The sequence below is a fragment of the Oncorhynchus mykiss genome, chromosome 7 (assembly GCF_057628025.1).
Source record: "Oncorhynchus mykiss isolate SJ-2025 chromosome 7, ASM5762802v1, whole genome shotgun sequence".
NCBI classification, from domain to species: Eukaryota; Metazoa; Chordata; class Actinopteri; order Salmoniformes; family Salmonidae; genus Oncorhynchus; species Oncorhynchus mykiss.
In genome coordinates, this window is record NC_143028.1 from 59,098,622 (window position 1) to 59,112,778 (window position 14,157).

At 41.9% G+C, this 14,157-nt stretch overlaps 1 protein-coding gene across 10 annotated transcripts in view; it reads right to left on the minus strand.

Moving 5' to 3' along the window:
- Positions 1 to 13,575, minus strand: part of slc11a2 (solute carrier family 11 member 2) — a 33,134-nt gene extending 19,559 nt beyond the window's left edge. For 2 of the 10 annotated variants that reach the window (XM_090239481.1, XM_090239484.1), the window contains exons 1-4: positions 13,240 to 13,575; positions 8,777 to 8,872; positions 5,208 to 5,344; positions 2,038 to 2,157 (exon numbers count right to left, since the gene is read on the minus strand). In XM_090239481.1, the coding sequence (XP_090095607.1) occupies positions 2,038 to 2,157; positions 5,208 to 5,344; positions 8,777 to 8,810 (291 nt within the window). In that variant the 5' untranslated portion in view covers positions 8,811 to 8,872; positions 13,240 to 13,575. 10 annotated transcript variants of the gene reach the window in all.
- Between the last annotated feature and the right edge of the window lie 582 nt (positions 13,576 to 14,157).

The following is a 14,157-nucleotide window of genomic DNA, read 5'->3' on the forward strand; positions in this document are numbered from 1 at the left end:
CGTTGGACTAGTTAACTAAGTTTGCAAGATTGGATCCCCCGAGCTGACAAGGTGAAAATCTGTCGTTCTGCCCCTGAACAAGGCAGTTAACCCACCGTTCCTAGGCCATCATTGAAAATAAGAATGTGTTCTTAACTGACTTGCCTAGTTAAATAAAGGTATTTATAAAAAAAATAAAAAGTTAAAATCGGCGCCCAAAAATACCGATTTCCGATTGTTATGAAAATTTGAAATCGGCCCTAATTAAATCGGCCATTCCGATTAATCGGTCTACCTCTATACAGTAGCGAGGCTATAAAAGTAGAGGATACATACAGACACCGGTTAGTCAGGCTGATTGAGGTAGTATGTACATGTGGATATGGTTAAAGTGATTATGCAAATATGATGAACAGAGAGCAGCAGTAGCGTAAAAGAGGAGTTGGCGGGTCGTGGGACACAATGCAGCTGGCCCGGTTAGCCAATGCGCGGGAGCACTGGTTGGTCGGCCCAACTGAAGTAGTATGTACATGAATGTATAGTTAAAGGGACTATGCATATATGATAAACAGGGAGTAGCAGCAGCGTAAAAAGAGGGGTTGGGCACACAATGCAATTAGTCCGGGTAGCCATTTGATTACCTGTTCAGGAGTTTTACGGCTTAGGGGTAAAAACTGTTAAGAAGCCTTTTGGACCTAGACTTGGCACTCCAATACCGCTTGCCATGCGGTAGTTGAGCGAACAGTCCATGACTGGGGTGGCTGGGGTCTTTAACAATTTTTAGGGCCTTCCTCTGACACCGCCGAGTGTAGAGGTCCTGGATGGCAGGCAGCTTAGCCTCAGTGATGTAGTGTGTACGGCCCAGTACCCTCTGTAGTGCCTTGCGGTCAGAGTGCGAGCAATTGCTGTAGTCACTGAATAGCATTGTCACATAAATGTTCCTTTTGTTCAGGTGGGAAAGGGCAGTGTGGAGTGCAATAGAGATTGAATTATCTGTGGATCTGTTTGGGCGGTATGCAAACAGGAATGGGTCTAGGGTTTCTGGGATAATGGTGTTGATGTGAGCAATTACCAACCTTTCAAAGCACTTCATGGCTACAGATGTGAGTGCTACGGGTCGGTAGTCCATTTAGGCAGGTTGCCTTTGTGTTCTTGGGCATAGGGACTATGGTGGTCTGCTTGAAACATGTTGGTATCACAGACTCAGTCAGGGACATGTTGAAAATGTCAGTGAAGTCACCTGCCAGTTGGTCAGCACATTCCCGGAGCACACGTCCTGGTAATCCGTCTGGCCCCGCAGTCTTGTGTATGTTGACCTTTTTAAAGGTCTTACTCACGTCGGCTACAGAGAGCATGATAACAGTCGTCCAGAACAGATGATGCTCTCATGCATGCCTCAGTGTTGCTTGCCTCAAAGCGAGCATAGAAGTGATTTAGCCCATCTGGTGCGTGTCACTGGGCAGCTCGCAGCTGTGCTTCCCTTTGTAGTCTAATAGTTTGCAAGCCCTGCCACATAAGACGAGTTTACAGACGAACTTACAGAAAACATTTGACCTCTGTCATTGCCAACAAAGGGTATATAACAAAGTATTGAGAAACTTTTGTTATTGACCAAATACTTATTTTCCACCATAATTTGCAAATAAATTCATTAAAAATCCTACAATGTGATTTTCTGGATTTTTCTTTTCTCGTTTTGTCTGTCATAGTTGAAATGTACCTATGATGAAAATTACAGGCCTCTCATCTTTTTAAGTGGGAGAACTTGCACAATTGGTGGTTGACTAAATACTTTTTTGCCCCACTGTATCTACCACAATTACCTCGTACGCCAGCACATCAACTCGGTATTTGTACCCTATGTATATAGCCAAGTTATTGTTACTCATTGTGTATTACTTATCTATTATTTCTCTATTTTTCCTTTCTCTGAATTGTTAGGAAGGGCCCGTAAGTAAGCATTTCACTGTTAGTCTACACCTATTGGTTACGAAGCACATGACGAATAACATTTGATTTGACTTGGTACCCGTCCCTTGAATGAAGGTTTGTGTTCACCTTAAAGCCAGCTTTAGCTCCAGACTGCAGGTCGGACTCGATGTTCCCTGGGTCAAGATAGGCGATGCTCATCAAGAAACCAGGTCCCGTAAAGGCCCAGAGTTTACGGAAACTGAACATCTGAAAAGAGAGGATCGCAAATATTACAATCAATGCCTGAAAATAAATCTTAGCATGAAGTATTACCAGTCATTGAAGTAATAATTTCTAAATTATTCTATACTAATATCTTTGTGTATAACTTTATTCAGGTCATCAGATTAGCATAATATGCTCTTTGTGGTCATACGCACTTAGAAGATAGGCCCTGTGATGTCATGATGATGCCATAGGCTCTATGACTCAACTGTGATGTAATATACAGTACCAGTCAGAAGTTGACATACTACTCAAACAAGGGTTTCTTAATTTTTTACATTTTTCTACATTGTATAATAGAAAAGACATCAAAACTATGAAAACATGGAATCATGTAGTAAGCTAAAAAAAAAAGTGTTAAACTAAACATACAATATACCCTTTGCCACGATGACAGCTGTGCACACTTGGCATTCTCTCAACCAGCTTCATGAGGTAGTCACCTGGAATGCATTTCAAATAACAGGTGTGCTTTGTTAAAAGAATTTGTGGAATTTCATTGCTTCTTAATGCGTTTCAGCCAATCAGTTGTGTTGTGACAAGATAGGAGGGTATACAGAACATAGCCCTATTTGGTAAAATACCAAGTCCATATGGCAAGAACAGCTCAAACAAGCAAAGAGAAACGACAGTCCATCATTACTTTAAGACATGAAGGTCAGTCAACCCGGAACATTTCAAGAACTTTGAAAGTTTTTCCAAGTGCAGTCGCAAAAAACATCAAGCGCTATGATGAAACTGGCTCTCATGAGGACCGCAACAGGAAAGGAAAACCCAGAGTTACCTCTGCCGCAGAGTATAAGTTCATTAGAGTTAACAGCAACTCAGATGGCAGCCCAAATAAATGTTTCACAGAGTTCAAGTAACAGACATCAACATCAACTGTTCAGAGGAGACTGATTGAATCAGGCCTTCATGGTCAAATTGCAACAAAGAAACCACTACTAAAGGACACCAATAATAAGAAGAGACTTGCTTGGGCCAAGAAACACAAGCAATGGACAATAGACCAGTGGAAATCTATCCTTTGGTCTGAGGAGTCTAAATATGAGATTTTTGGTTCAGTAGGTGAACGGATAATCGCTGCGTGTGTGGTTCCCACCGTCGTAGCTGAACGACGACATTAAGAACATACAGCTGGCACTATCGACAGGACAGAACAGCAGTCTCTGGTAAAAGACCTGTGTTTTTCTTACCACCACAGACCGATGCTGGCACTGAAACCGCACTCAATGAGCTGTATACAGCCATAAGCAAACTGGAAAACCCTCATGCAGAGGCGGCACTCCAAGTGACTTTAATGCAGGGAAACAAATCAGTTTTACCTCATTTCTTCAGCATATTACATATGCAACCAGAGAAAAAAAAATCAAGACCACCTTTACTCCACACACAGAAGTGTACAAAGCTCTCCCTTGCCCTCTATTTGGCAAATCTGACCAAAATTAAAGCAGGAAGCACCAGTAATTCAGTCTATAAAAAAAAAAAGTGGTCAGATGAAGCAGATATTAAACGACAGGAATGTTTTGCTAGCACAGACTGGACTATGTTCCGGGATTTCTCCGATGGCATTAAGGAGTACACCACATCAGTCACTTGCTTGATCAATAAGTGCATCGAGGACGTCGTCCCCACAGTGACGGTATGTACATACCCCAACCAGAAGCCATGGACTACATTCAACATTCGAGCTTAAAGGGTAGAGCTGCCGCTTTCAAGGAGAGGGCACGACAACATATTCCCCCTCAGGAAACTAAAAAGATTTGGCATGGGTCCTCAGATCCTCAAAAGGTTTTACAGCTGCACCATCAAGAGCATCCTGACTGGTTGCGTCACTGCCTGGTATGGAAACTGCTCGGCCTCTGACCGCAAGGCACTACAGAGATAGTCCGTACGTCCCAGTACATCACCGGGGCCAAGCTTCCTGCAAACCAGGACCTATATACCAGGCGGTGTCAGAGGAAGGCCCAAACAATTGCCAAAGACTCGAGCCACCCTAGTGATAGACTGTTCCCTCTGCTACAGCAAGCCGTACCAGAGTGCCAAGTCTAGGTCCAAGAGGCTTCTAAAACAGCTTCTATCCCCAAGCCATAAGACACCTGAACAGCTAATCAAATGGCTCCCCAGAGTATTTGCATTACCTTCCCCCCTCTGGAACACTGCTGCTACTCTGTTATATCTATGCAGAGTCACTTTACCTACATACTACCTCGACACCAGTGCCTCCGCACATTGACTCTGTACCGGTACCCCATGTATATAGCCCCGCTATTGTTATTTACTGCTGCTCTTTAATCATTTGTTATTCTTTTCTCTTTTTTAAATATTTTTTTAGGTATTTTCTTAAAATGGCATTGTTGGTTAAGGGCCTGAAAGTAAGCATTCCACTGTAAAGTCTACTACACCTGTTGTATTCGGCGCATGTGACAAATACAATTGGATTTGATTGATGTTTGGGATAAGTTGGACCGCAGAATGAAGGAACCGCAGCAAACAAGTGCTCAGCATATGTGGGAACTCCTTCAAGACTTTTGGAAAAGCATTCCTCATGAAGTTGGTTGAGAGAATGCCAAGAGGGTGCAAAGCTGTCATCAAGTCAAAGGGTGGCTACTTCAAATAATCTAATTTATAAAATATATTTTGATTAACACTGTTTTGGTTACTACATGATTCCATGTGTTATTTCATAGTTCTGATGTCTTCACTATTATTCTTAATGTAGAAAATAGTAAAAATAAAAGAAAAACCCTTGAATGAGTAGGTGTGTCCAAACTTTTGACTGGTACATTATTTTATAAGGTCATAATTGCACATGTGATGCCATAGGCTCTGGGTTCATCTGTGTGAGGTCATAGACCTTGACGTCATAACCCTCTGTGAGTTAATACTTACTGTGATGTCATAGACCCTGAGATCATAGGCTCTGTGTTAATAATCCCTGGGGTTTTCTAGGCTGTGTTAATAATCTGTGTGAGGTCCTGGGCTCTGTTTTAATAATCCCTGTGAGGTCATAGGGCACATGGCCTCAGTACCTGGGTGACATCCTCTGGAATGGGCACCTTTTCCTCAAAGTATGTGGAGAAAGGCTCGTCGTCTGAAGCCGGAGGGGAGGTGGAGCTGTACAGGCCCTGGGTGCTCTGGATGACCCCATTCTCCTGAGGAGGTTCCTCTGTGTGTGTGAGAGAGAGTGAGAGAGAGTGAGTGAGAGACATGAAAACTACTGTGATCACATGACCCTGAGCAATATGAAGAGATTCTATTCTACCCACACTCTTCCCATGACCAAGCTATGTTCCACACCATTTGATTCGAGACAAGCAACACTGAAGCATGCATGAGACAATCAGCTGTTCCTTGACGACTGTGATCATGCTCTCCGTAGCCGATGTGAGTAATACCTTTAAACATGTCAACATTCACAAGGCCGCAGGGCCAGACGGATTACCGGGACGTGTACTCCGAGCATGCGCTGACCAACTGGCAAGTGTCTTCACTGACATTTAACCTCTCCCTGACCGCGTCTGAAATACCAACATATTTCAAGCAGACCACCAGTCCCTGTGCCCCAGAACACCAAGGTAACCTGCCTAAATGAATACCGAACCATAGCCACGAAGTGTTTTGAAAGGCTGGTCATGGCTCACATCAACACCATTATCCCAGAAACCCTAAACCCACTCCAATTTGCATACCGCACAAACAGATCCACAGAGGTTGCACTCCACACTGCCCTTTCCCACCTGGGCAAAAGGAACACCTTTGTGAGAATGCTACTCAGTGACTACAGTTCAGCGCTCAACACCATAGTACCCTCAAAGCTCATCACTAAGCGAAGGTCCCTGGGACTAAACACCTCCCTCTGCAACTGGATCCTGGACTTCGACAGGCTGCCCCCAGGTGGTAAGGGTAGGTAACACCACATCTGCCACGCTAATCCTCAACAGCGGGGGGGGGGGCCTCAGGGGTGCATGCTCAGTCCCCTCCTCTACTCCCTGTTCACCCACGACTGCATGGCCAGGCACGACACCAACACCATCATTAAGTCTGCTGACGACACAACAGTGATCACCGACAACGATGAGAGCCTATAGGGAGGAGGTCAGAGACCTGGCAGTGTGGTGCCAGAATAACAACCTATCCCTCAATGCGATCAAGACAAAGGAGATGATTGTGGACTACAGGAAAAGGGAGGGCCGAGCATTCCCCCATTCTCATCGACGGGGCTGTAGTCGAGCAGGTTCAGAGCTTCAAGTTCCTTGGTGTCCAAATCACCAACAAACTATCATGGTCCAAAACACACTAAGACAGTCGTGAAGAGGGCACAACAAAGTCTATTCCTCCTCAGAAGACTGAAAAGAATTGGCATGGGTCCTCAAAAAGTAAGTTCTACACCATCGAGAGCATCCTGACTGGTTACTTCACCGCCTGGTATGGCAAATGCTCGGCCTCCGACCGCAAGGCACTACAGAGGGTAGTGCGTACGGCCCAGGACAAGCTTCCTGCCATCCAGAACCTCTATACCAGGCATGTCAGAGGAAGGCCCAAACAATTGCCAAAGACTCCAGCCACCCTAGTCATAGACTGTTTTCTCTTCTACCGCACGGCAAGTGGTACCGGAGTGCCAAGTCTAGGTCCAAAAGGCTTCTTAACAGCTTCTACCCCCAAGCCACAAGACTCCTGAACAGCTAATCACACAGCTACCGGGACTATTTGCATTGTCGTCCCCCTCCCCCCTTTACACTGCTGCTACTCTGTTTATTTTCCATACATAGTCACTTTACCTATACCTACATGTACATATTACCTCAATTACCTGGACTAACCGGTGCCCCAGCACATTGACTCTGTACTGGTACCCCCTGTATATAGCCTCGCTACTGTTATTTTGTCACTCCTTAATTATTATTTTTTTAAATTTACTTCAGTTTATTTTAGTAAATAAAATAGTATTATTGGTCAAGGGCTTTTATAGCCTCGCTACTGTATATAGCCTGTCTTTTTACTGTTGTTTTATTTCTTTATTTACATAATTGTTCACCTAACACCTTTTGGTTAGAGCCTGTAAATAAGCATTTCACTGTTTATTAATCTACCCCTGTTGTATTCGGCGCATGTGACAAATAACATTTGATTTGATTCAGCTGCAGATTAAAGCAGACATTCATTGGCAACCTTGCCACAGTAAAGAGATTGAAAGCCATACTTTCAGTCTCTCTAATGACAGAAGCGTTTGCCAACTTCAACAAGGAAGTGCCACATTAAAGTCCACTGTAAATGGAGTGTCAATCAACTCTCTTAACCTGGCTGAGTCTCCAGGAAGGGCCAACAAACCTGTTATGACACATTTTGAAACACTTCAGGTTATAAAGTAAAAGATACGTATTGTAAAACATTTTTTTACAATATTTTTATTGTCACATACACCGGATAGGTGCAGTGAAATGTGTTGTTTTACAGGGTCAGCCATAGTAATACAGCGCCCTTGGAACAAATTAGGGTTAAGTGCCTTGCTCAAGGGCACGTCGGCTAATTTTTCACCTTGTTGGCTCTGGCATTCGAACCAGCGACCTATCCTTTACCAGACCAATGCGCTAACCGCTAGGCTACCTGCCACCCAATAGCTTAATAGGTGTCATTTTTCTCTTTCAATGCACCTTTTACATTAATAGGCTACATCGTACCTCTGAAAAGTAGGCTAAACAAAGAGCAATACTAAGGCCAAATATCTATTTGCGTAACAGGTTAAATATGAACAGAGTGATCACATGAATTGTCACATCATATGAATCAAAAGCCCAATAATCACATCATTACACAAGAATTCTAGACCCTTAATGCATCCTCCTCCTTACACTAACAGTGTACCACTCTACCGATGGTCTGATACAATGATCTGTACTTACTCAGGTTGGAATGTTCATTGGGCTTCTCTTCCTTCATCTCCCAAAGGTTCCTCTCGCACTACAGTCTCTTTGGGTCCAAGTCTACTTCTTCTAACAGGAGCGTTGCTTACATAGGCTATATATAGCCTAACTCAATTAATGTCTCAATAACTTCCTATTTCAATACACGAGTCAGACTCAGGATGACAAAGACTAACTTACTAACCCATTCCCCTTCAACCCATGGAAAGAAAGCTTGGTCACAAACTCCTGATTTCTATTATTGCCACATCATCATCACCCCCCCCCCCCCCACACACACACAAAAACAGTCATGCAAGAACATAATAACACATCTCTTCTAAGTCCAAGGCACGAGTTCCTAAATTGAAAACCATGACCATGCTGTTTCCCCAAAAGAGCACAGTGTCACTTCTTGACACTTTAGAAGAGGGTTATCACACACACTACCACCAAGATTATCTCATTGTGGGGCTGGGAGTTAATGCCCTAAAAACAACAAGGTGAATCTCACTTTGTCTTGAAAAAAGGTCTTGAATCAAAAATGTGCAGAGGTAAATCGTGTGTTCAGGAGTTATTTTTTCTACAATGTATTGTGTATACTGGCATAGAGCCTATAGTGCACCATGTTTGCAAAGCTGACCACAGTAAGTCGTGGGAGTTAGTGTGGTGGAATGTCTTGTTTCTGTTAACGTTACCTTCCAGAAGGTCGGCTTCCCGCTCTGTCTCCATCAGTGTGGGTTGGGGTTAAAGGGAGGCGGAGGGGGAGCTCTGGAAACGCAGAGACTGGAGATCTGTCTGGAAACAGGCAACTGAAATTAAACTAAATATTAAGAGAAATATATATTATACAACACTGCAGAGACCAGTAACACTTATTTCGGGTTTGAAAAAAGTATGCTTCCATCTCTAGCCTTAATTTCTGACCAATTAAACTCTGGTCAATGTGGGTATCTGCAGGCTGTCAGTCCAGTCACCCACTGAATCACTGAAGGATCAGTGTTAGTAAACAGTTGGTTTGGGATTTTATTAGGATCCCCATTAGCTGTTGCAAAAGCAGCAGCTACTCTTCCTGAGGTCCACACAAAACATAATTTGACAAGAACTACATTTTTTTTTTTTTTAAAGGCACACGTAGTCTACATATCAATGCATACACAAACTATCTAGGTCAAATAGGGGAGAGGCGTTGTGCCGAGAGATGTTGCTTTATCTGTTTTTTGAAACCAGGTTTGCTGCTTATTTGAGCAATATGAGATGGAAAGAAGTTCCATGCAGTAAGGGCTCTATATAATACTGTACGTTTTCTTGAATTTGTTCTGGATTTGGGTCTATGAAAAGACCCCTGGTGGCCTGTCAGGTAGGATATGTGTGTATGTCAGAGCTGTGCGTAAGATGACTATGCAAACAATTTGGGATTTTCAACACAATGTTTCTTATAAAAAGATGAAGTGATGCAGTCAGTCTCTACTCAACTCTTGGCAAAGAGAGACTGGCACGCATAGTATGTATATCAGCCCTCTGATTACAATGAAGAGCAAAACGTGCCGCTCTGTTCTGGGCCAGCTGCAGCTTAACTAGGTCTTTCCTCGCCGCACTGGACCACACGACTGGACTATAATCAAGATTAGACAAAACATGAGCCTTTTTGGAGTGTGGTGTCAAAAAAACAAAACAGAGCATCTCTATATTAGGGCAGTGGTTCCCAAACACCCAAGGGGTCTGTGTGTGTGTGTGTGTGTGTGGGGGGGGGGGGTTATAGTTGTAATTTTTTTGTCACTCAAATAACACGAGTACACAGACAGGTCAAATGTATAAAATTACAACAAAAAATGCTTTAAAACTGCAACGTTTTCTTTGCACCTCATGACAAAATGTGTAGAATTGCAGGAAATAAACTTTAAACCTGCAATATTATCTCTACCAACAAAACAGGTGTCAACAGTTTGTGTCATGAACAGTGCTTGTGTCCACAGAAAAATTCCAATGCTGGAAGCCCCCCCGAGTGAAAAAGTTTGGGAATACCTGGGTTAGAGTTCCATTTCTTTCCACCATTTCTCCACTTGGGTCTAAATACTGCTCTGGCAGAGAAGAGCAGGACCGCTATAGAAAATGGTGAGAGGCTGACTGGTGCATGCTTTAATTTGTAGCGTTAGACCAGATCTTACACAAGACAAGACAAACTAAAAAAAGGTAACCTAGAAAAAAGGTATTCATTACAATGGGAAATAAGCACTCTTGAAACTTGTATCAATAACCCATGACAGGAGACGACTGATATTGATGCTGTTGAGTAACTAGTTCTGCAACAGCAAAATGACTCAGCAAATGCACATGACTACTTCATTCAAGTTTAAAGTCACATGTACAAGTACAGTGTAACGCCTTTCTAGCAAGCGCTAACCCCAACAGTGTCGTAATCAATAACAATGTAATACAAAAAAATATTACCCTGTGAGAATATTTGGTACAAAAGCCTTAAATTGACCTCAACATGGTCTCTGTGGTTAGAATACATATTATTCTGTCGCCACTGAGCAAATTTCACTTCCCTCAACGGGAAGTTAACAAAAACCTCCTGACATTCACACAGTGTACCTTCAACACTTTACAAATGCCCAAACAAGAAAAAAATCAAATCAGGAGACGCTATCCTGTCAACCTTGGGCAAACACCCCTATCAATGTAAATAAAATAAGTTGTACAATACCTGTGTATATACTCAGTTAAAATTGTCAAATAATAAGCCTGATCATTCATTCTTCCCAAGAAACAGAAGCATGAGGCTGAGGAGAATGGGGGGGTTGTGAAAGCATGCAACTATAAAGTCATGACTCATTGAAAACTTGGGGTGGGAGAGAGAACAGAGTGGGAGCAGTTTGCTCTTCCCCTAACCTGGGGCCTTTCCTCTCCCCCCTCCTCTCTCCAACAGACCTAATCTGTGAAAAACAGCTCACTCTATATAACCTCCCTAACGGAACAAGGACCTTGCGCACACACACACACACCCATCTACCCATCTCTTTTAAGGTATAGCAGCCTAGGAAGAAAACACAAACCTTTAGGCTATATTCCTCACATGACACAAGGAGTAGGCTTGAAATCAGGAAACAGAACAGTTTGGCCTAGAAATGTCTGAGGGCTGAATAAATGTCTGTGGCAACAGTCTGGCAAGTTTAGAACATGTTATAGTTTGTCCAAATCAATGATTAGGCCTACATATCTGTCAAACTAAGGTCAGACTGACCATTTTCAGATCAAGTCTCAAAGGTTGTGGTTTAAACAGTGAAGTGATTAAAGGTAATTTGATATTCAAACTTGTGCAATGTAAAAACTGTCCATTAATTTCCATCTACACTGCATATACTAGATGCATTTATTTTAAGCCGTTTGGTGGCATGGGCTCACTTTGACATTGGAACGCAGTCAAATCATGGGCTCACTTTGACATTGGAACCCAGTCAAATCATGGGCTCACTTTGAAACCCAGTCAATAACAAATGACTAGCAAGCAAGTGTGGTTAATAACTGGATAGGAAGGGGGAGCAGAAAGTCTAGACATGTCTATGGCAGCTATCTGAAATTAAGTAAAAGTAAGCGTCAAAGGAGTACCATAACAAACCAATGGAATCTGAGCAAATGTAAGAAGTCAGTTGAGTAACTACATGAGCCAAATTTCCTGGCTGAACAGTATTCTGACGTCTATACTAACTAACTGTTATATATCTTAAGAAACATAGATTATCGCCAAAACCTTGGATAGGTAGCTAGCAAACCACAGGTAAACTAACTACATTCCCCGGCTAGCGCTGGAACATTGGGCAACTAACGTTAACATGGACTCTAGCTGGCTAGTTACCAAACGTGTAACTTAGCTAGCTAACTTATGCTGCATTAATAATATAATACCACAAATAAGTGTTATTTAATTTACATAGCTGTCTACTTACATTTTACAGTAAATAATTGACAGCTAACTAACTAACCAGCTAGTTAGTTCACTTTGACCTATGATGTGGCAAGCAATTAGCTTAGCTAGCTAGCTAACTTGGATGCCATGGTGTTAGCCGGCTAGAAAGCTAGATGTAAAGTTCAAGTAAAACAAGCACCGGAATGAATGTATCAGCGTCGTCTTACCTGGATATAGCTTATGTACAAAACGTGTGTTCATGTCAATTTCATTACGTTAAATAACGAATAGATAAACTGACATAACACTAGGACAGTAGGACGGTGTCCATTGACCCAGGTTTATTCGACAAAAGCAATGTCGCAAAAACAAAAAAAGAATGTCATTGCGACATGTCTAATGGAAACGGCAATTTCTAAAGATCGACATTTTTATCCGTTAGACTGAGGTGGATTTTTATTTTGTCGAACTTTCTTCATTGCGACAAATTATGGAAAAAAAATTTCCCTCGAATAAATAATGATTGCGGAATCATTTGAAGATACACGGGGCACGCGATGTAACCGCGTAACGTAACTATAAAGCTCCACTCCACGATTAATTCTAAATGCGAAATATTTTTTTTCTAATATAAAAATGTGTCTTTGCAGGACAATGATTGTCCTGACTTTCAAGAATGCCTGAATTGCTTCACCTTGCATTTCTGGTTTGCTGGCAATATCTGTATAGCCTACATTATGAGATTATTTGTATTTGCCAAATGCAGCCAAGCATCGATCATCATGTCACCAGAATAAGACCCTCGATATTTATTGGAAAGGTGCAACAAGTTTAGCTCCTTGCACTTTCACCTCCCTATGAAGTTCATCATCATTCATTTAATCTGTAGCCTAACAAACTGCATGTTTTCCTGACGAGTCGTAGTGGGAGGACCACACAAAATGTCGTGACTCCAAGTTTACTTTGTTATGGTTATTATATCAATATTTTCGCATAAAAGCGTTTCTACCGATATATTTAATATATAATTATTAATATACGCCTACTGTATGATTGCTAGCAAATTAATTAGCTAACTAAAGTTAGATTGCCTAGCTGGAACTTCTGAAAAAGAACATGTTTTATTTCTACAATTTCCAAAAGATAACACAACAAAAACATATGTACTTTTTACAAGACGTGTTTGTGCCATGTGATGTCATGTGCATTAGTATCACAATTTCTAACTTATTTGCATTCGTTTTTACTTACACTTGTATGTTGACTTCTCTATTGACGTTGTTTTTAAGTTTTGGCGGACATTTCTTAGCGGATGTACAATCGTCGCGAATTTAATTATGGGGAGTTTCAGGCCCTGGAGTGAACCTATATGCACACTCCGTCTACCGTCCAAACACTTAAAAGACACACCCTCGTCCACTAACCCTCGCCTAAAACCCTTGGGGGAATACCCGTCGCCATCTTGGTGTGTGGTCCAAATGATTAGCCAAGCAAGGGAAGTTTGCAACGTAAGCCCCTCGTTTTCAGTCGGCTTTGCGAGTGTACAATTATGTTCTCTCCGAGGCCCGAAACTCACCAATTAGTGATGGGCATTCCGGGTCTTTTCAGTGAGCCGGCTCGTTCGGCTCTGCTCACCAAAAAGAGCCGGCTATTTTGACTCCCAAACGGCTCTTTAAAAAAATATGTTTTGTATTTTGCGATAGTTTGACTATGATTGGTGTTAAAACAATTCTAATTAAATTATTAAAAGAAATCATACTCTACCTTAACCACAATGTATTTACAAATGCATTGGTTTGTTATGGAAAACAATGCTATTAAACATGTGCATTTAAAGTATAACTTTTTAATGTATATTAACAAAGTGCATATAAATGTAACAATTCTAAACGAATACAATTTGAACAACATAATAATATAATATTGCACCATATCAAAGAAAAGTAAATAACAATGTGCAAAACTGCAGCATCCCACTTAAAACATTAAACTGGTCCCTCTTTTCTCTCTTTCTTGCCATATAACCAGCAGCACACAGCAATGCTGACCATATATTGCTTTTCTGAGAGATTTGCATTCAGAAATGCAAGCTGCCTCACTTTCGAGGGGCTGATTGGGTTTCTTCTCTCTGTAATTATTTGTCCCGTTTTCGAGAAGACCCTCTCAGAG